Raw genomic sequence first — 27,712 nt, 5'->3', positions numbered from 1 at the left:
GCAGAATCGCCGAATACTTCCAGGCTTTTAACTTTGCGCTCAATTGCAGCTTGAATACCCAAGATACATGCTTCATACTCTGCCATATTGTTAGTGCATTCAAAGGCGAGCCTACTAGTACAAGGATAATGATCTCCCTCAGGTGAAACTAATATTGCCCCAATTCCATGTCCCACAGCATTAGAAGCGCCATCGAAGTTCATTTTCCATGCTTCATTTTTCGGAGTATCTTCTTCAGTAACAAATATACTCATCAAGTCTTCATTCGGAAAATCAAATTTTACTGGCTCATAGTCTTCTAATGCTCTGCTTGCCAGGAAATCTGCAATAGCACTTCCTTTAACTGATTTCTGGTTCATGTAGACTATATCAAATTCGGACAACAACATTTGCCATCTCGCCATCCTTCCAGTTAGAGCCGTTGATTCCATCAGGTACTTTAACGGATCCAGTCTTGATATCAACCAGGTAGTATGATACAACAAATATTGTCTCAGCCTCTGAGTAGTCCATACTAAAGCACAACACAGCTTTTCAATAGAGGAATATCGAGTCTCACAGTCAGTGAATTTCTTACTGAGATAGTAAATAGCTCGTTCTCTTCTTCCAGTTTCGTCATGTTGGGCCAACACACATCCCATCGACTTCTCAAAGACAGTCAAATATAAAATCAATGGTTTGTTTGGGATTGGTGGCATCAAGACAGGAGCATTAATTAAGTAACTCTTAATTCTATCGAAGCATTCTTGGCAACTATCATCCCATTCTCCTGGGTTTTGCTTTCTCAATAATCGGAATATTGGATCACATTTCTCGGTCAACTGAGAGATGAATCTGGCAATATAATTTAACCTTCCCAGAAAACCTCGTACTTCCTTTTGCGTTCCAGGGGGAGGTAATTCCAAAATTGCTTTGACTTTATCAGGGTCTATTTCTATCCCATTCTCACTGACTACAAATCCCAATAACTTCCCTGAAGTAGCTCCAAATGTGCACTTGGCCGGGTTAAGCTTGAGCTGGTATTTTCTTAATCTTAAAAATAGTTTCCTTAAGACTTTTACATGTTCTTCTCCAGTTTGTGATTTGGCAATCATATCATCCACGTACACTTCTATATCCCTGTGCATCATATCGTGGAACAACGTAACCATGGCTCTTTGATATGTTGCCCCGGCGTTCTTAAGTCCAAAGGGCATCACCTTGTAGCAAAACGTACCCCACATTGTCACAAAAGTTGTCTTTTCCATGTCTTCTGGGTCCATCTTAATTTGATTGTAACCTGAGAAACCATCCATGAAAGAGAAAAGAGCATGACCAGCCGTATTGTCAACCAAAGTATCGATATGTGGGAGTGGAAAATTATCTTTGGGGCTCGCTCGATTGAGATCCCGGTAGTCAACACACATCCGAACCTTGCCATCTTTCTTTGGAACTGGCACTATGTTTGCTACCCATTCAGGGTACTTGGCCACTTGTAAAAATCCAGCATCGAATTGTTTCTTCACTTCTTCCTTGATTTTTAATAGCATATCTGGTCTCATTCTTCGAAGTTTTTGCTGAACAGGCTTGTATTCCGGCTTTATTGGTAGCTTGTGCATCACAATGTCGGTTTCCAACCCCGGCATATCTTGATAAGACCAAGCAAACACATCCCTATATTCCCGAAGAAGGCTTATAAGACCATCTCTTACTTTTGGTGAGAGTGAAGTGCCAATTTTAACTTCCTTTATATCCTCTTCTGTTCCCAAATTTATTGTTTCAGTTGTCTCTTTGTGGGGCAATATTTGTCTATCTTCCTGCTCCATCATTCTAACAAGCTCAGAGTTTAACTCACATTCCTCTTCATCTTTATAACCCTCAGATTCTTCGAGACACATGTCATTTTCAAAATCAATTTGTGGTTCAAAAATATCATTACTCGAACAGTTGATATCTGAAGACCTGCGAATCAAAAGGAGTATATTTGGCTGTGGACAAAAATTTTATATAATATTTATCAAGAGAATAATTATCAATAAAGAATAAAGAATACTCAAGAGATGAATAAAATACTTGCTAAGATTAGAATGAAAGAAGAACACTGTTTCATTAAAGCAATGACAAATAACAATTTGTCCTTTTACAAAAGCCCTATTATATTTGGGTCAAAAGGAGACAGATTTGTTATTATGCATTACTTTGAAAAGTGCTTATAGAACACAGGGAGTTCTTCAACAGTGTAATTGTTCAAAACATAGCCAGGAGGACACGGACGAATTGATGCCAATGAACACTCTCCAGTAGAATCTTCTGTGATAACGTTGATGCTCAGGCTTCCCCATAAATTTTCAACAAATTCTGTATCTTCAATATCTCCTGACTGTTTCAGCGTGCCAATCACAAATCCTCCAGACACAAAAGATTTGGAGAGTGGTGGAATGACCATGGGTCCCCAAACAAGATCTTCTCCCTTTACTCTTGCCTTCCTTCTTTCTTTAAACTTTTGTGCATCCTTGACTTTATCATGGTACGTTGGTTTGTATCCGAGACCAAAATAATTTCTTTTAGGAACTGGAGCCGATCCTTCAGTGATTCCTTGCAATTTCTTTCCCAAGCCTTTCCCTACCTTTGCTCCTCTAGCTAAGGTCTCCTTTAATTGCATCTTTGTATTTTTGAAAGATGAGGAATGGGAATTCTTTTGCCCTCAGAGATAAAAGTAGCATTAACAAATTCCAAGGACTGGAAGGAGGACTCTAGTGCATTTTCATCTACCCCTACATATGGTGCATCTGTAGTGATAGAGGCAATGATGTCTTCTTCCGCTTTGATGGTCACTAGAGTCCCATCAACAATGAATCGGAGCTTTTGGTGAAGGGAGGAAGGAACTGCCCCAGCCATGTGAATCCAGGGTCTCCCTAGCAAGCAACTATAACTCGGATGAATATCCATGACAACAAATCTACTTCAAATGTTGTAGGGCCAATTCTGAGAGGAATAATCATCTTCCCCATTATCTTGCGTTCTGTCCCATCAAATGCCCTTACAGCATTGCCACAAACCCTCATTTGTGATACATCCACAGGAAGTCTATTTAGAGTGGCGAATGGCATAACATTCAAGGCCGATCCGTTGTCAATTAACACTCCTGAGACGATGACTCCTTTGCAATGAGCCGTAATGTGTAAAGCCTTGCCCCTGCCTTTTCCTTCTTCAGGTATTTCGTCATCATAAAAATAAATAAAATTATCTGCATTAATATGATTTACCATCCTGTCCACACGTTCCACTGGTATATCCTTCCCTACAAAAGTTTCATTCAGCACTTTGATCAGAGTATTTCGATGTACTTCCGAATGCAACAGTAGAGACAACATTGAAATCCGCGCTGGGGTCTTATGAAGCTGTTCCACAATATTATACTCGCTGTGTTTCAGAAACTTTAAAAATTCCTGAGCCTCCTCAATCTTAACAGGCTCATTCAATTTATCATCAGGATCTTTAATAACCACATCTCTTGCTTTATCAGCCTTTCCAGGAGCATAGCATCTTCCACTCCTGGTGAAAAATCCAACTTCAGCAACCTCTTCCTCCTTACTCTTAGGAGTATTAATTTGGCATGTATAGTCCCAGGGAACACTCTTGTTACTCTTGTAGGCAAAAGGCGCAGGGGTTTTGATCACCACCCTAGATGTTATACTTCCACTGCTGGCCTCATAATTTGGCTTTGATATGACCAGGACAGGCTTTTTTAAATTCTTTTCAGCTTCCCTTGAATTTTCTTCAGAAGCGCAGATATATCTTTCATTTCCACTCATTCTTTCTTCATAGAACTGCAACTCCTGCTTGTTCATTAATTCTTGGACTATCTGCCTGAATTCTTGACAATCCTGAATCTGATGACCATTTTCACCATGGTATTCACAAAAGTTCTCTGTCTTTCCCGTTGAGCATTCATTTCTAGGGCTTAACAACCCTCTCTCCTTTATTTGAGCATATACCCATTTCAGTGGTGTTCTTATTTCTTCAATTCTCCTCTTAATTCTTTGATTTTCCTCAATAGCGTTCACTCCCTGATTCTGATGATTTGGGAGCGGGTTTGCAGCAACACAGGGTGCTTCAGAATCATTAAAGGACACCACCTTTCTCTTGATCAGATCTTCAACCACTCTTTTAAAAGCGAGACACTTTTCAATGTTATGTCCTCTGAGATTTGCATGATACTCGCATGTCTCATTTTCATTGAACCATTTTGGATAAGGTGGTTTAATTGGATCAATGAATTTTGGTGATACTACGTGAGCTTGGACTAATCCATGGAAGAGCTCACTGTAAGTCATTGGTATGGGAGTGAACGTCATCCTTTCATTGTTATGCTCACGCTTAGTCTCTCCTTGAGATGAAGAAGAGTTTCCCGTCTTCGGCTTACTCACAGAGAAATTTACATTATTCACCTCTCCTTCTTTCCTTTTCACATAGGGTTTCTTTGCAGGAACTTGGCTACCGGCAATCTGCCCCTTCTTTAATGCTCTCTCGATCATCTCTCCACACATCACGATATCAGAGAAGCTCTTAGTTGCCACTCCTAACATATGATCAATATAAGGAGATTTTAACGTATCTATAAACATGGTTATAAACTCCCTCTCAATAAGTGGTGGGTGCACTTGAGCAGCAATATCCCTCCAGCGCTGAGCGTACTGTCGGAAGGTCTCATTATGCTTCATCTCCATATTTTGGAGAGTAACACGATCAGGCATCATATCGGTAACGTGTTGGTATTGTTCTTTAAACGCATTGGCCAAATCCTTCCAAGACCCTATTTTAGCTCGGGTTAATTGGTTATACCATCTGACAGCTGACCCCGTCAAGCTGGCCTGGAAACAGTGAATTAATAGCCCATCATCCTTCACGAATCCTGTCATTCTTCGACAAAACATGGTCAAGTGAGCAACAGGACAAGTTTTTCCATCATACTTTTCAAATTCCGGCATTTTGAACTTAGGTGGTAATACTAGGTCTGGCACAAGACTCAATTCCTCTGCATTCATTCCGTCTTGAGAACCCTGCTTTCCCATTTCTTTAAAAAACCCTTTGCACCAGTCCTTTAAATGCTCCGGTACTTCCGTTTTAGGTTTCTCCATTTCCTCAGGATCTACATCAATATACTCATAAGGACTGTTTTGAGGGTTAGTCGTGGCCATTTGAACCTTTACAGCTGAAGACCCTGCAGGATGTTCCACTAGCTTTTCAGGTGAGATAACTAGTCTCGGAGTAGACTCCTGCCTAGAAACTTCACCAGGGGCAGCGCTTGGTTCTTTAACTGTTTCAGTACGTAACCCAGACATCTTGGTCATCATCTCATTCATCATATTAGCCTGGCTTTGCAGTATTTGATCTATAATTGACTTCTGTGACTGATCCATCTTTGCCTGCCATTCTTGTTGTATTCTTAGTAAATCTTCTTACATTTCTTTCTTTAATTGATCAAGCTTGGCCTCCATGGCTCTACTTCGCGTGTGATAAGGATTGGAGTTCTTACTTGCCAAAATCGTCTGTCACATAACCCTTCGGAAATTAATTTTATTGTTCTTTTAAATTCGAATGCATATTATTGGTAATGTGCTATAAATGATACATTTTATTGGTGATGCATTATAAATGATGAATTTACTTATGCATAATGAATGATGCAAGTATGAAATGCAAATAAAAGGCGTTGACCCAAGCAGTAACCATTCGGAAATACTTTCATTGGATAAAAAGTTTCACTCATTACAAAGGAGTTCTATTACATATAAGGCCTAGCCCTCAGACTCAGCTCTACAATTTCGTTCATAATGGCGATGATCTCCCTTGTATATTCAGAAACCGGATTTGTGCGCAGTTGGATGATCTCCGCTCTATTGGCTAATTCATTCATGTACCGAGCCACTTCACCCATTTGAGCAATAGCTTCCCCCATCATGCGCTCGCGTTCTTCTACTAAGGATCGATAATGCTCGTATGTATTTTCCCATCCCTTATTGATGCGTTTGATCTCTTTTTCTAGATTGGTAATATGAATTCGACATTTCTGGAGTTCACCCTTTAATTCTCTGATTTCCTTCTGGAAGGATTTGTTTTCTTCGAGAGCAACTCTTAGGTCCACTGAAGCGGGAGGAACTTGCACTTGCAGAAGGGATTGCTCAAGGCTCGATACATGACTTTTGAGCTCATCATTCATAGCTCGAGATTGGTTCATCTCATGTTCGAATCTTATCTGTAATTCTCCCATTTCTCCCGTGAGCTCATCTACTTGCTGACTTTTTGTCGAGAATCTCTGCATCCAGGATCCAATCTCTGCCTACTTTCTATCGAGGAATCGATTCCATCCCTGTCTCTCAGACCACATCTCTTCTTTCTTTTGCTTTCTTTCTTCTTCGAGCTCTAAAATTTTTCGATCTTTGTCCTCAAAGTCCTCAATTATACTGTTCATCTCAGTTTTTAACCCTTGGACTTGATTCTTTTCTTCTTCTAATTCTTTCAGGCTGACTTCTTTTTCTTCATGGAGTTTTTGAGCTCTACGAGCCTCAGCTTTATACTGCTTGATCAATTCCTTTTTATCGGCCTCTAGCTCGCATACTTTTGCTTTTCCAGCTTCTATCTTCTTGATCTGACACTTGTTCTCAATTTCCAGACTTTTGATTCGCCGTCTTGCAGCCGCTAATTCTCTGGATCCAAGTTTCTTTCTCATTTGCTGCACCCTTTGATAATCTTTTTTAAGTCTTCTAAATCAGCTTCCACCTCCTCTTTCCGTTCTCTCATCATTATAAACTGTCTGGCATGAAATTCAGCCTCGATAGTCGACATGAAGTTTTCTCTCTCCATCTCTTCTATTTTCTTGGAATCTTTAGCCTTTTCCATTTCAAACTCAATTCTTTGGATTTCCAAATTCGAAGGGATATTTCTGATTTGTTCTTCTATCGACCTTGATCCCTCTCCAGATGTTAAAGGTATCTTATCATTTACCCTCCTGATTCTCCAGGCTTCATAATCAGGCGTCAAGATCACATCCGCTCCAACCACTTTAGTCCTAAAAGTCATCCTCCAGGAATCAGCCGCATCTTTGATTTTCTTTCTATAATTGCCTTCTTTATAATCAAATTCAGCACCAGTCAACCCCTGAGTCACGGGAACAAACTGTCGGGCACCGTACTGTCTCAATATCAACAAAGGAGCATATCCCACTCCTCCCCACAGTCCCAATAATATGATCCAGTCCAAATCTCCGCACTTGAACAAGATTTGTGTATGCATCAGCCACGGTGTTCGCCATGCTATGTTTTGACTTTGTAGATTCCGGAAGAAATCAATCCATTGATCTTTCTGAGATACTTCAGGCCACTCCTTCGTAAGGTACTCAGCAATAGGAGAATAATCTTTCAAAAAACGGTTATAGTTGACCTTTTCTTCCTTCCAGAAATGGCTTCTGATCCACACAGTAAGCAATTGAGCACAACCCATAAAACGACCTCCCCCCAACCTTCTACATATATTCAAAGATCGGAAAGTTTCAGCAAGAATTGCATGGACTGGATTCACCTCTCTTCCTAACTTCTCAACCAAATCGACTACTGCCAGCTCGATCAATCCCAAACATTTTGGAAAGATTACCAAACCATATATACCCAAAGCAAATACATCTCTACGCACGTTTTCATCTACATGTGCTTCAGCTATCTTTTGTAAGTGAGACCACGGCACTCCCTCACTTTCTCCCTTGCGTTGCAAACGATCATTCACCCATTTGTCGCTTGTGCCGGAGATCTTTGCAAGCTTTGATTTAAAAGAAGGCCCTTTTATCGACCGGGAGTAAACTTTGTCCACTTTAACGCTTGTCAAATTCAACAGAAATTGGTATTCCTCGAGGGTTGGAGTCATGTCCTCTCGGTTGAATGTGAAACAACTATAGGCCGGATTCCAAAACTGTATTATGCTTCGTATGAGAACCGGGTCTACCTTCACGTATATCAGATGAAATATATCCCCATAAGTCTGCTGAAAAGCTTGCCTCTCAATAAGATTCCAACTTTCCCAAATGGTTTTCAATCCCTGAAGCTCATTCTGTTTTAAAGAAGCTGGTGTATAATCAGACAGATCCGACACGTAGTCCCCTGATAGACTATCTCCCTGCTCTTTCTGCTTGGCTTCGGACCAGTTCCTTACATCTGCTGGATTCACTTCTCTGTTTAGGAAACTCCTTTCCATCGTGAAAGTCTTTCCACTTTATCGCTACTCACAGATCAATCGCCTTTTCTAATGATATGTCTATGCAGTATGAAAAAAAATAAACAAAACAAACAAAACAGTTAGTCAAAACAATTGCATAAATTTAACATAAAAAGATAAGTAAAACGGGAAATAAATCTATTATATTTATGTATTATCTACCCGAATAATATTCCTCAAAAAGGGTCCTACCCAAACATGCTCTCTACCCTCCTAAATTAATTAAATTCTAACTGCACCTAAATTCTTCACATGCTTTAACAGAATAAATCTATTCTACACACTCAAAATAAATAAATAAAATAAAATAAAGAGGTTAGAGAGTTTCTCCATTGTGTACGCCTATTTTGGGTACCTATTGACGGACAGAGGTTCAGTATGACTCTACCTAGTGTGACCGTGCTATGGTTCACTATATGCATGGTTTCAGCTCTAACAGGAAAAAAGGAACTCGAATTGTCCTTGATGTCGGTGCCCCCTTGGGCTACCAAACCCTCAATCCTCACCCATTACAGGTTTCAAACGGATCGAGTTCAATTCGAGGGGATTCACTGCCTTATACCCATACGAGGAATAAATTCCTACGAAGGTATAAGGTATGTATCCCATGGGTTATTTGCTAAAACTCATACGAAGAATAAATTCTTACGAGAGTAAAGCAATCACCCTAATTAATTTGGATCGAAACTCATGTCTAGAGCTCATGTTATGCTAATGAAAGTGATGTGTGTGAGGAGAAACAAACAAACCTTTGACTCAAAAACAGGGAAAATAAAAATAAATAAAAAAACCCAACGAGAACTAAGAAATATCTGGAAAAAAATGAAAACAATTAAAATGTTAGTATATAAAAATAAAGAAATAAAAATAATACATAAAAATTCAATAAATAGATCATAGCTTTACTAAAGATTCGAACTTATAATTTCCACCATAACGACCATATATAAGCGACCGACAGCCTGACTCTCTAGCCGTCCCCAGCAGAGTCGCCAAGCTGTCATAACCATTTTTTTTGTAAAACAATTCTGTATTATTTTAAAAACGATTACGACTTTATTTTGGAAAAATTGGTGATTTGTAATTAATTTGAATTAAATTGAATAGAGTCGCCATCGACCTTTGGGTTAGGTAGGCCGAATACCTAAAAACGTCTTTTAAAACAATTTTAAGAAAGATCATTTTTAAGACAAAAATAGTCTGCGTTTACCAAAGATTCAATTAAAATGGATTCGGGAGTCGGTTACGTGTGGGGAAGGATAAACACCCCCACAACGCCCAAAATTGGTACTGTGTCGCTTACACATCGTCGTAAATGGTGGAAATTACAATTTGAATATGAAGTAAAAAAAATATGATCTATTTATTGAATATTTGTTAAAATTAAAATAATAGAAATACTTCACTTGGTAAGAAATCTCAAGATTTGCAATCCTCCAACGGGAAAGCTATCTCATCTATTTCTTATCTATAAAGTATGTCCTATCTTTTAATTACCCCTAAATAATATCGTCATAAGTAGAAGATACAATATGCTTAATTTATGTATCGTTAATATTAACATAACAACCATTAATACAATAAAAAATATGAAAATAGAATAATAAATAAATTATGATTTATTTATTGAATATTAGTTATAAATAAATAAAAAAAATCCTTTTCTCGATAAGAAATCCCGAGATTTGCAATCCTCCGCCGGGAAAGCTACCTCGTCTATTTCTTACTTGTAAAGAATATTTCTCTTTAAATAAAAAATGACGAAAATTGACATAATGCATCACACTATACTTTTCCAAAGCATATATCACTCATATTAAGATTCAATGAAGAAATAATAATAAAGATTAAAATTTAAATATTAAACAATATGAACATCAAATAAATTAACAAAAAATAAAATAACAATAAAAATAATTTCTATAAGCTTGTAAAAGGAAGAATTTGCGTTTTTTATTCCGTTTGAACGTCGTATCGGATTGTACCCCTTCGATCAAGCGATACTTTCCACGCCCGTTCTATAAATTCATGTTCTTGAAAAATATTTGAATGAAATTAACAACTAAGGAAATAAAATAGAAACAAATATGATTGCCAATGACAAATAAAATATTTACAATATTAAATAAGAACACTTACTATACATGTATTAAGGATTGAAAAGCAAACGATTAAATATTACAAACCAAACTAAAATACCAAAATACATCATTTAAGGCAATAAAATGTAATTAATGGAAATTAAAAAGAGCTAAAATGACAAAAAATATTAGGGACTAAACTGCAAAAATACAGGAAATTAAAGAACCAAAATAAATATACTCGAAACTTTAGAAACCAAAGTAAATAAAAATGAATTTTGGGAACTAAAACGGTAAAAACAGAATCTTCAAGGGCTAAACAGCAAAAACAGGAATTTAAAATACCAAAATCAATAACAGAAAATTAAAGGACCAAAACGCCAAAAACAGAATCTAAAGGACTAAACACCAATTACAAAACAAACAGAATCCAAATATAAAACATTAAAAATACAAATACTAGAAGCCAAAATAACTCAACAATATTATTAAGGACTAAAATAAAATGAAAGTAAAACAAGCAAGCCATATTCAGCATTTAACCCAATATATAAAAGTAGTGATCAAAATGCATTCAGAATCAAAATACATGGATTATAAACATGAATAAAACATGTATTTCTTTTACATGGTAAATAGTGACTAAAACAGAAGATGCATAAATCTGAGGGCCAAATTCGAACATCAGCTAAAATCCTACAACACATGCAAATAAGGACTAAAACGAATATTATATGAAACAAGCAACCAAAAATCTAAACACTTAGAAAATATAATACTTATCATATAGGATTAAAACGGAACAAGAAATAAATAAAGAGCTCAAAATAGAAAGATGAAATTTCATTTAGGATCATATTACAACCATTACAAAGCTAAAGGGATTTAAAATGTAGTTCACCCATAAATGCTAAGGACACGCGTGCAAGATTACAGAGATAAGAGGACCAAATGGGCTATTAGCCCTTAATCCCAACACTCGGCCTCAAAACGACGCCGTTCGACGTCTGAAAAATAACCCTCTTAAGGGTTATTATGAAACCCTAAAATCATTCCCTCTCCCCTCTCATTCCCTCAGCCGCAGACCCAACCCGTGGGAGAGAACTCTCCCTCGGCCCACCGCCATGGGAGGCGACCAAGCCTCCTGCCACCGTTAATCAGTGGCCACTAAACCGATCAACCCACCCCCTACGAACGACCTCTCCTTTGAAACCCGACCTCTAGAACCCAAACCCACAACTTATATCAATCGAAACCAACCCCCCAAAACCAGAAAAACAAAGGCTTTACCTTCAGATATGGGGCTAGCTGGGATCAAGGAAGGTCACAGCGAGATTCACGGTGGTGGTTAGAGAAGGTAAAACTTTCTTTTTTTCTCTCTTTTTTTTTTCTGTTTCGATTTTTCTCTTCGTCCCATCTGGTATTTTTTTGTTTCCTTTTTGCTTTCTTTATATTCAGTATCTGGTGAGATGATGATATCTAGAAAAAATAGGATATGGGTCTTACTGTCTTTGCATGATTACCTCCCGATTTTTCGGGATTCAATCTGTTTTTTAAATGGATTCTAGGATTTAGGCTACTGTTTTTACAAGAACCGGTTACTGTTCATGCAGGAGAACAGTCGGCGGCGACGGGACACCTCGGCTTGGTGGCTCGGTGATTGGCTCACGGTTGCTCACGCGGCTCAGGCATGACTGGTGAAGATCAACGTGCGGCTGAGGGATTGGACTCTGGCTTGAGCGGCGGCTGTGCAGTTGGGGATTTAGGGTTTGAAACCCTAAACTGATTTAGGGTTTGAAACCCTAAACTGATTTAGGGTTTGAAACCCTAAACTGATTTAGGGTTTGAAACCCTAAACTGATTTAGGGTTTGAAACCCTAAACTGATTTTAGGGTTTGAACCCCTAAACTGATTTTAGGGTTTGAAACCCTAAACTGATTTAGGGTTTGAAACCCTAATCTGGTGGGTTGTTGGGCTCCGGGATTGGGCCAATTGTAATCTGAATTGGGCTTAGGGATTAGGCCTGCAAAAATTGTAATAATAAATAATAATAAAATAATAATATAATGATAATAATAATAATAATAATAAAATAACGGAAAAAAAAAATCCCGGACAAAAACGGGTGTTTACATAAAGATTATGCAAAAGTTATATGGTGATAGAGATAATAATGTGAAATATTGGATATATAGAAAAATTATAAAATATTTGTTATTTAAAAAATACAACAAATTTCTCAATAATCAAAATTAAATTAAATTAAACTTTGAGATCCAAGTTTCCGAAATCAGGTATACTATTTGAGATTTTACTATATTACACACTTTAGCTTTGGGTTCCCCCACTGGAATCCCCGGAAGTTTTGTGCCTACTCGAACTGCCTAGCCGAGACCGCTTGTAAGCATTGGCTCTATTTACTTCTTCAAGCATCTTCCGATCCACGACTATTTCGGAATTAATCACAGTCTCGCCTTCCTCGGTTTTCTTGCCTTTAGGGTCGGGATCCGGAATGTCTATCTGGCTCGCAGTCTGCATGCTGATGTCGGACATGCTCGCCGAGGTTGAATGATGTTGTTTCTTGAAGAACAAGCACACCACGGCACAGTCGTCGACCTTGGAGCCCGGGTACTTCGTTCTCCATGCTTGAACCGCGTAATAAACCAATACCTTTGCTGCTATGGACAGTCTCTTTACAGAGGCAACAATTTGTATCACTTCATTGTTTGAAAGCACATCCCACACCTGCATCAAAATTACATAAAGACATTGCATATATGCCGAATTGGTTAAATTTTGTTATTGATCCCTCTACTATACCCGAATTTGGAATTCAATTCTTATTCTTTTGATGTAAAAACAATTTAGTCCCTCCCAATGTTTGATCCTAATTCTGACCATCAAGATTTGCATTCTTACCCCATCTGTTGCCATCACTACAAATTCATCTTTGGATGCTAGCCTTCTATGAAAAACTTGAGGGGTTGAGATAAGTCCATGATCCTTGAGGCAGAAATCCCCCAAAGCCCTCGACATGGCTAGACCAGGGCAATCTTGGTCTTGCATCCATACTCGAGGTACATTTGGTTCTTCTTCCATCGCAAACACCCTGCCGCCGTTCTTTTGGATTCTTTCGGCTTCACCCGGTATGCTTGGTTTCAAGTCGACCGTGAGTTGGACCGGAAAGAGTTGGTTGTTGTTGTCTCTAGTGCCGAGAATCGCTCGAGAATCCCCTAAATTGGCAATGATCAAGTGATGGTCCTGAAAAGATTTGTCAAGATCATGGTACCAAAAGCTACAACTACAATGAATACATTGCATATATATATATATATATATATATATATATATATTAGTTGGTAAATGCATTAACATACCTGCTTAACAAGGGTTACAGCCGTGGTACCACTGCAGTAACTATCAAGGGAATCGTCCATGCTAAGATCTTGGTCCAGTTCTTTGAAAGATCTCATGAAATCCGCCTCCCATTGTTTGTGACGGTCTTCATTGTCGCTTTCCTTTTTAGTACCGTGTCGAGGCTGAGGTCTGTGCACGGTGGAAAGCTTCAAGGGCAAGGCCTCGCATACGTGGTGTGCAACCTTGTGACCCGAGGGACCGTGGCCGTCAAATACACCGCAGAAGAACACATTTTTCTCGCCCGTGAAGTTCTGGATCATTTAAGGAGATCAACATCAATTTGTGTGCCAAGGCTGGTCTAGGAAAATCATGTGTAGGTGAACTCCAAATTGATATATTAATTCAGCTCCCACCACCAAAGAAGCTGATACTGAAAATATCTAAAAGATCATGACATGATGAAGAACTGAATTCCCTTTGTTGATAGGAAAATATTAGAACAATGTATGATTCATCTTTTAATTTGGACGGAAAATTCCCTTTATATAACGACTTATATATCCATCATATCGATAATAAGTATTGATGTCATAATTAGGATCATTATGATTATTTGTAGAGTAATATGACTTGTAGATACTGTTGCCGTACACACCAAAGGATCCAGAAATATTTTTCAAGAGAATGATAATGACTTGTAGATATTCTAATAGAATGGAGAAACTCAGAATAAAACAAGGTAATGGTGAAGGGGAAGTGACCTCCCAAACGGTCATGGCGTCCTGATTGATACCCTTCTTGCCCTTGCGGGAGTACATAGAGGTGTGGGAAGAGGAGCCCTGCAGCCTGATAATGGCGCCATTATGTCCGATGGAGGTGATATTATTATCATCATCGTGACGACCATGACCATGACCATCCTTTTCGTCCCTCTCCTCCGACTCGTGTTTCCCATGCCGTCTACCTTTGTATGTGCATTCCGTAGAGCAGCACGCACCCATATTCGTGCGGGTGGGTGCGTGGGTGGGTTCGAGGGAAATCTACCTTTTTCCCTTAAGAAAAATCCCCCAATTTTTTTAAAAAAAATTAAAAAAAATATATTCGAGAAACCGATTTGCAGCCCCCACAAAAGAGGCTATGGAAGCGGGGAATTCGAGCCCAAGTTGGGGGGTGGGGGGACGAAAGGGTGGTGGTGGACTGGTGGGTAATACCTTGGCAATGGTAATACAATAACTGAAGTTTACAAATTAATATACATTAATTTTGGATAATCACATAAATTAAATTTACTAAATATATATTATAGTTTGTTATAACGTCGGGATAAAGAAACAGCTAATTTTATTTTATTAGGCACCAGTAGAAAATGACTCGTTCTTGTCTTTCTTTCTTCTATTTTCACATTTTTACGGTTAGAAAATTTTAAAATAGTTAATCTTGATAAGTTTTCAAAAGGATAGATTTAGAGAATTGATTTTTATCTATTTGAACTTGATTCGAGTATTATATCCTTCCAGTTATCATTCGACCCATTTGAACTCGAGTATTCTATCATTCTAAGTTATCATTCAACCCAAAAGGAATAATCATAATGGACTCATATATGGGTCGGGATTCAATTACACAATGTAAAACTCGTTAGTTTTACACAGATTTAAAACTATTGGATGAATAAAAATAGACGACCGAGATTGACTCCTTATTTTTTTTCTAGTGAATATCACATTTCCTATTTTTAATTTCATTCATCTATTTTCACTCATCCAAAGTTCATAAATCTATATAAAACTAAAAAAGATTAACTTTTACCTTGTGTAACATGATCCGATCCATATATATATATATATATTAGATAAAGTAGATATCTAACTAAAGAAAAAATTCTGACCAAGCGTCATCCTTAAAAATTTTGACACAAGCTTAAATTTTCAAAAGTAATTTTAACTTCAGTAATATTATATCTCCGAGTAAATTAGATAATATTAAAATATTTATAATATAACAATGGTTAATATGGAGTAGATCCACCACACCCTACGCCAACACCAACGGGGCAATTAAAACTTTAAATGCATCCCAGGGACTGAACTCAATCTCTAGGAGTGCAGATAGATGCACAAATGTCAGAAATCTAAAAATTAAATCATAAAATATCCAAATCAGCAATTCAAATTCCCATAAACATCTAAATCCCCAATCCAAATTCCCATGAATATGTTGTGAAGTAGATGTATGAATTCCATGATTAATATTTGTATATATAGTTTGCCCTTTACAGGCCTAAATGTGAAACTATGAATACAAGCATGAACGGTGATGCAACCAAGTAAATGGTAAATTTTGATGGACAACAACAACAATAACCCAGAAATGAAAGAAAAAACCACTACGGATGTGAGATTTCATATCATATAAGCCATTACAGAAACAAGGGAAAAGGCTTACTTTCACTTGCCAGTCACCACCATTGATGGACAAGAACTCCGCTGTCTCGGAGCGAAGTGAACAGTTGCAAGCATTGGCCGTAATTCTTCTCGTATTTGGTACTTCTCTGACCGGTACAACACCTTTGCCACCTATTATAATGGCATTCGAGGAAGATCTCGTCGATCAAACAGATTGCACCTGTTTCAAATAGCCGAGGAATCAAGTCGAATTCGGTTCCTTCAACGTCCATTTTCATCACCACGAAGTCACTTTCGGTCACTGTATTCTTCAACCACTCCGCAAAATCAAACCCTTGAATCTCGTCCACCTCGCCTCCGCTCGATCTCACCGGTTGTATTCTGCCCATCCCTCTGCCTTTATCCTTTAGTTCACTCACTTCTTCCTGGCCAGGATCACGATTGATCTCGAACCGCAACGTCTCATTCCTTACCCATGCGGCGTAAGGCAACAATGTAACCATTTTCTTCTTCGAATCATATTGTTGATGAAAATGCTTATCGGCTTCGATTGCATATACATGAAAGGTCTTGTTCTGTTTGGGGTATTGTTTCCGGAACCAGCTTCCGATGCTCGAACCGTAACTCCTAGCACCAACATCGACATATACATATCTACTCTTGAAGCTGATATCAACCATTGATGGCAAATACTTCACATTGTTTATATTTCTTTTCAAGGTGATCCATGGCTTTAAGGGCTCCTCCTCTATAAGTGGCTCTGCCTTCTCGACTAGTTCTCGCTTATGCCCCGGAACGGAGCACTTATTACCAGAATTACCATCTGGAATCTTCTTGCCGCCATGGTTAAGAACTCCAGCTTCTTTTCTCAATACAATTTCTCTAACGAAAGGCATTGATGAATCGAAACCTTTCATATCAAGCATTTTAACTAATTTGAAAGAACTGAACAAATCAAGTAAAGAATTCATGCTATAAGTATCATTAGCCTTGATGTGGACCACTGCAAACCCTTCAGGTTTGAGTGTCCGAGTGATTTCCGACTCAAAATCAGACAGACGCGCAGATACATCAAGGCGGCCACCACCTGTAAATATGAAGTCAAAAGAATCATCATTGAACGGTATCTGATGTCCCTCACCTTTAATCACCAAAGGCTTGGCCGCTTTCTTTGAAATGCCGATGGAATCTTCCACGCCTATATCTTTCAAGGCGAAAACTTCTTGTCCCAGGGGAGTCTCCACGCAGAGAGACTTGGAGTGAGGCGAGAGGTAACCGTCAGAGATCAGATCTTGGAAAACCGAGGAGTAGAAATGGACAGCCCTGATCCACTCCTTGCTGGTGTAGAGTTCACGGCGGGGATCGGACCGTGAGACGGCGTCGTTTCCGACGATGGCGGAGACTCCAGCACCAGGTATGACAAAGTTGAGACTCTGCGGCATGGAGAAGAAGCAAAAGTCACCGCGATTGCAAGACTCGCCCGTGATTGTAACCACGTAAGCGAATCGGACGACCAGGACGAAAACACCGAAAAGAAGAGCTCGGGCCAGAATATTCTTGAAAAGGCTATGCTTCCCTGTAGCAGGTTCCATGACAACAGTAACTATATACAGAAAAAAACAAAAATAAAGCTGTTTTTCGTCGTTTGAGTTATATCCGTTGGACTGTGGATTTTAGTCAACAAAAAATGGAAAAAAATCGTTGAAAATGGAGAACATATTAACGGGAGCAGAAACGAGCAGAGGTATGGTTGGCTCCGACGAGAGATCTGGAAAGTAAAGGAGAAGGAATCGGGAAATAGAAACGGAAAGGAAGGGCAAAACGGGAATGCATGTTTTTTTCTCTCGCTGTTTACGGAGTGAGGGAGACCATAACTATCTGTTAGCTATCGCCGCGGCGGCGAACGTGGACGCTGGCGTTGCGAAATAAAGCGGAAATTGGAAGAGTTGGAGAGAGAGAAATTGAAATGAATGTTCGGATGGAAGAATAGGTGTGGGATAAAGTGAGTTGGTTTTGGTGACCCACCGTTATGTAGAAGGTGGTTTCAACACGGATAAGCCAACTCAGCAGCTGGTTGGAAAAGGGGAAAGTGAATTTACTCGGGTTATAATTCCCGGCCCACTATTACTTACTTCCATATTTGGTGCCGTTGATTCGTCTATTTTCCATTGAAATCCAAAAAAGGGTACAAAATTAATTTCTAACTTTAATTTTTACGAAATAATCGACTTCGGTGATAAGTAAATTATTATTTTTTAAGATTTTAGATTTGAGTATTAGGAATGTCAAAAGTATGAGCGTTCAATATTAAATGATTAAGAGTTATCTTTAAGCATAAACAATCTTGTATTTAACCCAAATTAATAAAAAAAATTATTTAATTCGATCGATTTTATTATTTCAATAATTGATTAATCCGCATGAACCAAATGACCTCCGTGGTAAAGGAAATGTTGCTATTTCTTGATGATATGGGTTCGAATACCATAGATGTCAAGGGTGTGAGTGTTTAATGTCAAAAGATTAAGGATTTATCTTTGAACAGGTGATGTCTTGTAATTACCTCAAATTAATCAAAAAAAAAATTGATTAATCCAAATTTCAATCTATAAGTAAAATGTTATATCAAATTAAAAATTTACAATATTTTTATAAATTAATAGACTATATTTAAAGCACGTGTTATCTTATTATATGTTGTCTTGTAGATATTTCGGTATAATTTTTTTAATTATCATTAGAAATAAATTTATTAATAAAAGTATTTAAAGAATTAATTTGTTAATATTTTATATTATTATAAATTTATTTCGAAGTATTTTTTGATAAAATAAATACTATATTCACGTTTAAGAGGACAAATAAGATAAATGACGATAGTGGACGAAAATGATGATAGTGGACGAAAATGATGATACATGATGACTAATAAGGGAGCCTTTGACGAAATTATTGATTTAGATTGATATTTTATCTAAAATTTAAAATTAAATTAATATTTTATTTAAAATTTATAGTCGAATGATATATTCATTAATTTTTAACATAATATATCATCAAAGAAAAAAATTGACTATATATTTTAATTTCATTTCATTTCGTATTTTATAAAATTTTATATAGTTTTTAAAAAAGTTTATCCTAAGGTAAAAATTCTGCTTTCATTATTAGGTTCATATTACACGTTAGCTCTTCATTTTTCTATTTATTCGGTTGACATTATAATAATTGACATGCCAGTATGTATTTGTTTGGCTTTATTTTGTCTGTAATCAACCACCCATAATATTTATGTAATATAATACATTTTTAAAAATAATTATCAATTTAGTATTAAAAAATAAAACAATATACCAACAACCAATTGGTCTAGTGAGATGAGACATTGATCCCTTAAGCAATGTCAGGGGTTCGAATTCTAGCCTTTGCGAAAGGAGCAAACTGGGTTAGGAGATTCGCCCTCACCTCTGCAGTATCCGATATGGATTAGTCGATTAATAGAAAAATTTATTTTATAATATTTAATTACTTAATATTGACTATTATAAAAAAATAATTTGACACCAAAAGATATATTTTAGTTAAATTTAAACAAAGATGCTTTGCTTTCCTACATACGGATGAATTGCCGCATGTGCAAGGAATTAATGAGTCAGTGAGATGCATGAATACATATTTACTTCTATTTAGGTTAACACAGTTTCTATCAGTAAACGATTACTACTGTGCTTTAAATTTGACTTGTATCGTTTGCGTTACACTTATATTCATTATAATCCAAGTCTTATCATATATAAAATTTGGGTAAACTACATAAATGACCACCCAACTATGGGGCTTGGTCTCGAAATGACCACTATTTTTAAATTTGTGTCAATATGACCACTGAACTATTTAAATAGTTTCAAATAGCCACCTGTCGTTAACACTTAATAGAAGTGTTTACGCGGCAGTTAACAAAACTGGTATAATTAAGGCACGGTTCTTTGTAAAATTAAGTATTAAAGTTAATCTTGATGATCAAATTGATTAATTCTAAAATCTTTGGGATTTAATCTATAAATTTAATACATGATTAGAATAAAAGATTTTAAAGCTAATGCCTAAATTAAGGCAATAGACAAATTAAAAACATAATCAGGATCAAATTACATTAAATGAAAATCCAAGGAAACAAATCATATACAAGTAGTAGCCAAAAATAGAAGAAAAATAACATTTTCACTTTTTTTTATTTAATTTGATGTGAATGAATATAAGGTATTATTCTATAAAAAATCTTCAATTATTTTGTAATGTCCCGAATCCCGGGTTAGTAGTTCGGATTAACCCGAGACCTATAAATAGAGCCCAAAAGACCTATAGAAATAGTGGACTTAGTTAAGTTGGATGTGGGCTTAAGTTGGGCCCAAGTGGTGAAAATTTTGGGATGAGTTTTGGAGAAATATAAAGGAAGAGGATTGAAAGTGTAATTTACCCATTTTTGTAATCTAGAGCTTAAAACCCCTTGTTTTTCTATGATTTTCATGTAACCACTCCCCAAACTCCCAAACCCTCTTCCTCTCCCAAGTGAAGTAAATATTAAAGCTTTAAGGATTTCAAACCTAGTTGGAACTAGATAAGGTAAGAATATTAATCTCCTTTTCAAGAGCTTCATTTCAAGCCCCAAATCTCAAATTTTAACTATAGTCTCAAAAATAGGTTTAGTGGAGGGTTTAAGAATCTAGGGGGGTTCTAGCTCGTTTTGGGAGTAAGATGAAATTTAGAAAGTGTTTTTGGACTCATAAATGTTCCATAAACAAGTTAGTAACACCATTTCCTTGTTATGTCAATGAGAGAAGTTGGAGAAGGTTCCAAAGTTAGAGAAAAAGAGAAGTTAATTATTGGGTGAATTGAAACACTTTTTAGCTACCAAGAATTTAAGGTAACACATTCTAACATTTCTATACCATTTGTAGGCCTTTTAGTACATTGGCTTAATATACATTTAGCTTTTAAAAGGTAAGAGCGTGATTATGATAAATCTTAGCATTATGTGTTTTTATGTTGTATGTTGATTCTTTATGACCCTAATAATCTCAAATAAGACTTTAATAACATTTGGGGATCCGGACCTCATTAGAGCTTTTAAACTAGTTTGGAAGGGTTTTAATATGCCCAAACAAGGCATTTTCGGATATCAATATCAGTACCAGAAGAACAATACTGATATTGTTCTTATGCAGGGCAAAAATATAGGGGATTTTGGGTAGAAGTATCAATGCTAATGCTTTGAGTATCGATACCAAGGGTTCGGTTTGGATACCTAAAGGAGGGGTATCGAAACTGATATTTCAAAATGCAATTTTGACACCGATACTCATGAGAGTATCGATACCAAGGGTTGAGTATCGATACTACCCCTTCTCTCTTAGTTGATATTTTAGTTTTCGGTATCGATACTTAAAGCGAGTATTAATACTCCTGGGCCAGTATCGATACCAATACACTTTTCTAACTAAGAAACTATGGGAATCTGGAGGTAACTTTTTAATATTTTTAATCAATAAACTCTTATCTATGAAATGTTATCTTTAGACAATTAAATTTTGAACAATCGGGTAGTTCTGTTGTGCGATAATTTAACTTAAGATTAAAGAACGAAAAGGAATAAACACAACATAAAATATTAGTTCTTTTCTAACATTTTTATTGAACTGAAAATATTATGAAGAAAATAACACTTTTTATTCAATTGAAAATATTGAAAATTTTAACATTTTGGATTTGCATGTAATTAAAAATGTTAAAAATTAATATTTTCGATTCCAACCATTTTATGCCGTTTCTTAACTTTGAAGAATCATATCTCATTCTATTGAAAAGTCGTCATCGGAAAGCAGTGAAGGGCAGGGTACCTTAGGGTGGGGTCGTGAAAAATGTGAAGAAAGAGATGTACAATTCACAGACCTTGGGTATCCGTGGGCGTAGGGTGTTAGTTCCAACTAAGGACAGGGACAGCCACAGAATAACATAAAACGGTTGAGGATCCACCTGTGCTTAACGCCAATAGCGGCTAAAGCTAAGGCCCTGCTTCATTTTTCCTCTTTCTTTAGATCACGCGGTCACTTTCACCATAATTTGGATGGTGAATTTAGATATTTATAGGTTTTCGATTTATTTTTATGAATTTAAATAATTTATATATTAAAATTATTATTTAGTACGGATTTGAAGTAATTAGAAATATTAGTTTCAAAATATTTATCATTTTAATTAATGAATGATATCTGGTCTATTGATCTATTAATTTAGATTGAACACTGTAAAAGTGAGGACGATCCTCCAATATAGTTTGTTTCGTTCGCAAACAATAAGATTCAAACCCCTGACATTACTTAAAAATATAGTGTCTCATTCCACAAACGATTAAATTATTTTACAGGAATTAAATTTGATTTATTATTTTTTCTAATATATTATTTATTACTATATTCATATATAATTTACTTATAAATTAGGGTTAACTACATGGATGACCACTTATATTCGTTTTTATTTAATTAAGATGTAGTCACCCGAGTTAAATTCTATTAACATCAGTTAAATATTTTGATATAATCACACATTTAGTCTCTGTTATTTACATATTCTCTCAATTTAGTCATATTTTTAATATATTTACATAAAAATTTAATCCTCCAATCAGATGATGCCACATGTCATTCCATGTGTCACCATTCGGTTGGAGAACTAATTTTATTTTAATTTAATATATTTATTTCCAACAATCAAAGAGTGACATGTGTCACCCTCTGGTTGAAAGAAAACAAAGAAAAGCAAATTGTGACAAAAAAAGATTCAAACCTTGATCACTTAATAAATTAAACATATATCTAACAATTGAGCCAAGATCATTGCTTGTTTTAAAGTATACAACATGGTGTATATATTTTGTATCTTAGTGTATAAATACTTAAATTCATAATATTTTATATATATTAACTTAAAAATATTTTTTCTATTAAATTATTAAATATGTTTTATTATTAACTTAATTTTAAAATATTTTATTTTATTTTCATTTAAAAATATATTTTATGTTAAAATTTATTTAAAATATGAATGAATTTAGAGAATATGTAAATCATAAGGACTAAATGTGTTATTATACCAATTATCATGTCACATTTTCTGTTAATGGTTAGAAGCAGTTAATCCATGATGACCATACCTTAATTAAAAAAAATGAATAAGTGACTATATCTTATGTTTTTTTAAAATCTATAATTAAAAGTGGACAAAACACAAACATAAGTGATTATACGTGTAGTTAACCGTATAAATTATATTTAATAATAGACGATACAATTGTGTGTTTGCTGCTTAAAGCAACAACTTAAAGGAAAAGAATAAATTCGAAATTATTCAAATAAATGCATTTTTTTTATAGATCCAGATTGTATATAAAATAATATTTATTTAAAAATTTCAATTATTTGATAATAAATATTCATACTCTTAATACATACAACATTTAAACTTAAGAGTTTAAAAAAAATCCCTTAACTATTATTATCGGTTATTTCATACTTTAAACAATAAAGCCGCACGACCCGTCAAACTTTAACTTTGATATTCCGACAGTTTAAGTTTGAAGATTATGAAAGTATGACACTATGATAGAATGTACTCTAAAAACTATGCACTAACAAAAATTATAAAAAAAAACAGAAAAGGATAACAAATAAAACTCGACGATGATGTCGAGTGAGTAAATATCACAACGTCCAACATTCCATCGGTTTCTCCACCAATACCATTACGGTGTTCTTATAAAATGATAAATACAAAGTTGAATCGCCTGCTGCAACTTACATTCCGTATCATGTGAAACTTCGATCCAGGTGGCACCAATTCGACAAGTCGTTTCTCTCCCCCCCATTATTATTTAAAGGATAAACTATAGATTTTGTCACTTTTGTTTCATTTTTTTTTTAATTTATGGTCACTGATCTAGAAACGTCAATACATGGTCACTTTTGTTTCATTTTAATTAAGACGTAGTCACTGAGACGTTAACTTCCGTGAGTTGAATGATGTGACACGTTAGTAAAAAGGTATAATTTTTATTTTAACCCTTAAACTTGAGATAAATGACTAATTATGGGTCTTTTTGTAAACCCAAAATAATTCAGGGATAAAATATCAATTTACCCATTCTTCTCATATGTTTATCAACAAACCCGAAACCTCCATGCTTCAACCCTTCCACGACGACGCCGGGATGTTCATACCAGTTGGATTTGGTTAGTAAGACGTCAGGAAGTATATGGATTGTCACACTCTAAATTAAGACCTAAAATTTGAAAATGAAAATAAGATTTTTATAGATCTAAATAAGAAATATAAAAAAGAAAAAGAAAAATAACACTAATTCATCACTTAAAACGATGCTTTAAAAATTTTGAAAATCTCATTAAAAAAGAAAATTAGGACAACCCTATGTATCTTTTTAGGTCTTTGTATATATATTATCTTGAATAAATTTTTAATCTAATTTTAATTTTACTCAGAAGAGACGTGAATGAAAATTCTAGAAAAAATTAAAAAAAATACTTTTAATAGGTTTAAAATTTAAGACCTAAAAAATGTTAAAACAAAGATGAATAGCTTGACTAATTCATCAAATATTCTTATAATCCATAAATTTTTCTTTAAAATTTTAAATTTAAATATGTTTTGATATTGTTTATTAATTTGATATAATATAAGTTTAAATGAACATACTTTAATATAATTATATCTTATTTAATATTTTTACATGTTTATTAATATTTAATTAACTAGATAGATATTTTAATTAAAATTAGATCGAATTTTAAAAGATTATAGAGAAGTACAAAATATTTTTTAATTTTATATAAATTTAAGATGAACAAAAATAGATGACTAAGATTAATTTTTTATTTTTTAATAAATATATTTTCATTTAATAAAATGTATTACGTGTAACAGGATCCTATATAACATGTCACAACATGGCGCGACTTCATAAATAATATCAAAAGACGGGCAAAATGAAGGCTGAGTTGTCAGTTTGAGGAACCAACCACCGTTTCTTCTTTTGATTTCCCAGTTTATTCAGGTAACAATAATTCAAAATCTCATTCTCAGATCATATACTAAACTGCGTTCGCATATGTCGAATTCCCACGATACTGAAGCGGCATCGCCGGCGAAGGCGCCCAAAGCCCCAGCTGACGAGGAGAGCACCACTCCGGGGGTTGGATTCAGCGTCTCCTCCATTACCAGGCGTTGGAAGAGGGAGGATTTGTTGAAGAAAGGGTCCTTGATCGCCAGAGGATTCGCTTTCTTCCTCTCTTTGCTCTCTTTCATAATCACGGCTAGCAACAAGCACGGCGACTGGGAAAATTTTGACAATTACGAAGAATACAGGTTGCACTAAACCCCGATCACAGTGAATTCGATCCAAATTAAATATAAAAAAAAGTTTAACTTGATTTCGGGATTGATATACTTGATATTTTTTTCGTCCTTTTTGCAGGTACTTGTTGGCAATTGCAATTCTATCGGCTTTGTACACGGGGGTACAGGCGTTCAGGCATGTGAGCGCGAAGCTGATATTGGATCAACGTCTCTCTGCCATGCTTGACTTTGTTGGGGATCAGGTTGCTTTTTCCAATGCTTTCATCATCTTATATATTGCTTTCGAACTCTTCTGTTTGGTTGCTAAAATAAAAAATTAGCATACGATAACATAGTATGATCATCCATCGTATTATTTTTAAGGTTATCACGATACCGCAATTGCATCTACAATTTAAAGATGTAATTATTTTTAGAAAACAAATCACGGCTCGAACCTCACCGCAATCGCAATTTAATATTATGATATACATTCATTCTCGTTATACTACAAACTCGAGTGTTTCCTTGATCGAAATTTGATGATTAAAAACAGTAATCCATGGAGTTGATTGCATGTGGGACTAGTTTAGGATTGCATTTACAGTTGAAAATTTCTTTTTGGTAAGTATATGTTTCTTGGTTAATGGCAAACAACCCTTTATTTAGTGATACTTTTGCTATCAGAATGTGTTTTTGGATAGTCAAAAGCATGCTAAGCATGCCCTAAAGTCGATTTCCGGTGTTTGTTTCTCTGCCTAACTGTATGTAGGTAGTGTCGTACTTGTTGATATCGTCCGTATCTGCCGCGATTCCGATGACGAACCTGATGAGAGAAGGTCAAGACGACATTTTTACCGATTCCTCGGCTTCGGCTATCAGCTTGTCTTTCTTTGCGTTTATATTGCTGGCAATCTCAGCCATGATTTCTGGGTATAAATTGTCTACTCAAACATACATATGATCAATTGGTTTAGACTTGTTCCCAATACATTTATTTATCGATTTTATTGAATAAATACATTGTCATTATTATTTCAGTTATATATCTGTGTTTAAAATAAACTGAAATATAATAAAGTTCATATAATAATAATAATAATAATAATATTATTATTATTATTATTAAAAGATTCATAGTCAAGTATTATTATGGGCATGAGCAATAATAATACACTTAAGACTAACATGTTTTTGATTGATGACAACGCGTTGTCATTGACATAAAGATGTCAGAATTGATACATGATTATATTATTAGAGAACAATGTATTGGATTGACCCACCATGAGCATATGTCTTGGATTATTATGTAAGGGTCATAACATTACTCATGGTGATGACTATATGTATGATTCTAAGACTTGAGATCAATGTTATCCAAACATATATTGTTGTATGTTTTGATATAGTTAAACATGCTCCGTAACTGGTTGTATTATAAAGACTGTTATTGAATATATTTCGATATATGCAGTGGGTGCGTATGACTAAGATATGATTTGTCCTTTCTACATAATAGGAAATATATCACAAGCTACTTGATTGAGTGAGATTAGAAATGCATAGCCATGCTCGAATAAGTTGATATGAGATATCACAAATTATTCGTTTATTATAGTTTACTCTAGATATCAAGAAACAATAGATGAGCTATACAAGTGTGACTATTTCAAGACTTGTGCCTATTATAGATATAAATGACAAAAGATGTAATACATAAAGAGTTAATCACGAAGATGATATGTCGAATCATAATATTTTGCAACTTATGTGACAATGATATATTACTAGATGTCACTTATTGTATGCAATATTAGAATTGTTCTAATAATTACTACTAACGTTACAAGAACCTACATAGTCACACCCTAGGATTGAAATGAGCAAATATGTACAATTTGTTGTATGTTACTAAAATATATCTAGAGTTAATATATGTATATTTGATATACATATGATTTTAATTATCCCGAATATAACAAGTAAAGATTAAAAAAAATATAATTTTAATTACAACTCTTTTAATAAATATTTAATTCAGAATAAATAAATAAAAATTTAAATAAACGTTAAAGATTATAATTCAGATTATAAGTCTTTAATGAATATTTAATTTGAATGAATTAAATAAGATTTTTTATTAATTCGAAATAACTTAAAATCCTTAAGAGGTTAGGGTAACTGAGATATTTAAAAGTGAGGTAAGGTCTA

The 27,712-nt window shown here is 35.2% G+C and overlaps 3 protein-coding genes across 3 annotated transcripts; 1 reads left to right on the top strand and 2 right to left on the bottom strand.

The window, feature by feature from the left end:
* Nucleotides 1-12,641: 12,641 nt before the first annotated feature.
* On the bottom strand, nucleotides 12,642-14,701 carry LOC120137269 (probable protein phosphatase 2C 65). Its single transcript, XM_039153066.1, has 4 exons — nucleotides 14,447-14,701; nucleotides 13,706-13,996; nucleotides 13,248-13,589; nucleotides 12,642-13,073 (listed from the first exon to the last, which is right to left on the bottom strand). The coding sequence occupies exons 1-4, from the start codon at nucleotides 14,684-14,686 to the stop codon at nucleotides 12,657-12,659; spliced, it is 1,290 nt and encodes a 429-aa protein (XP_039008997.1). The 5' UTR covers nucleotides 14,687-14,701; the 3' UTR covers nucleotides 12,642-12,656.
* A 1,187-nt stretch (nucleotides 14,702-15,888) lies between these two features.
* Nucleotides 15,889-18,069, bottom strand: LOC120137268. The gene has a single exon (XM_039153065.1). The coding sequence runs from the start codon at nucleotides 17,680-17,682 to the stop codon at nucleotides 16,144-16,146; it is 1,539 nt and encodes a 512-aa protein (XP_039008996.1). The 5' UTR covers nucleotides 17,683-18,069; the 3' UTR covers nucleotides 15,889-16,143.
* A 7,115-nt stretch (nucleotides 18,070-25,184) lies between these two features.
* On the top strand, nucleotides 25,185-26,467 carry LOC120137270 (CASP-like protein 4B1). Its single transcript, XM_039153067.1, has 3 exons — nucleotides 25,185-25,528; nucleotides 25,638-25,761; nucleotides 26,271-26,467. The coding sequence occupies exons 1-3, from the start codon at nucleotides 25,272-25,274 to the stop codon at nucleotides 26,460-26,462; spliced, it is 573 nt and encodes a 190-aa protein (XP_039008998.1). The 5' UTR covers nucleotides 25,185-25,271; the 3' UTR covers nucleotides 26,463-26,467.
* Nucleotides 26,468-27,712: the final 1,245 nt, after the last annotated feature.

This window comes from Hibiscus syriacus, unplaced genomic scaffold, assembly GCF_006381635.1.
Source record: "Hibiscus syriacus cultivar Baekdansim isolate YM2019G1 unplaced genomic scaffold, ASM638163v2 tig00110655_pilon, whole genome shotgun sequence".
In the NCBI taxonomy this organism is placed as follows: Eukaryota; Viridiplantae; Streptophyta; class Magnoliopsida; order Malvales; family Malvaceae; genus Hibiscus; species Hibiscus syriacus.
Note: the sequence above shows the minus strand (reverse complement) of the source record. Positions and strands in the feature narration are given on the sequence as shown.

What these genes read in the sequence shown, in the direction of transcription:
- LOC120137269 (XM_039153066.1), bottom strand. Translation starts at nt 14,686, where the DNA reads ATGGGTGCGTGCTGCTCTACGGAATGCACATACAAAGGTAGACGGCAT. An exon ending in CTGTAACCCTTGTTAAGCAG is followed by an intron (nt 13,590 to 13,705) that starts GTATGTTAATGC and finishes AAATCTTTTCAG; the next exon opens with GACCATCACTTGATCATTGC. An exon ending in TAGTGATGGCAACAGATGGG is followed by an intron (nt 13,074 to 13,247) that starts GTAAGAATGCAA and finishes ATTTTGATGCAG; the next exon opens with GTGTGGGATGTGCTTTCAAA.
- LOC120137268 (XM_039153065.1), bottom strand. Translation starts at nt 17,682, where the DNA reads ATGGAACCTGCTACAGGGAAGCATAGCCTTTTCAAGAATATTCTGGCC.
- LOC120137270 (XM_039153067.1), top strand. Translation starts at nt 25,272, where the DNA reads ATGTCGAATTCCCACGATACTGAAGCGGCATCGCCGGCGAAGGCGCCC. An exon ending in GACAATTACGAAGAATACAG is followed by an intron (nt 25,529 to 25,637) that starts GTTGCACTAAAC and finishes TCCTTTTTGCAG; the next exon opens with GTACTTGTTGGCAATTGCAA. An exon ending in TTGACTTTGTTGGGGATCAG is followed by an intron (nt 25,762 to 26,270) that starts GTTGCTTTTTCC and finishes AACTGTATGTAG; the next exon opens with GTAGTGTCGTACTTGTTGAT.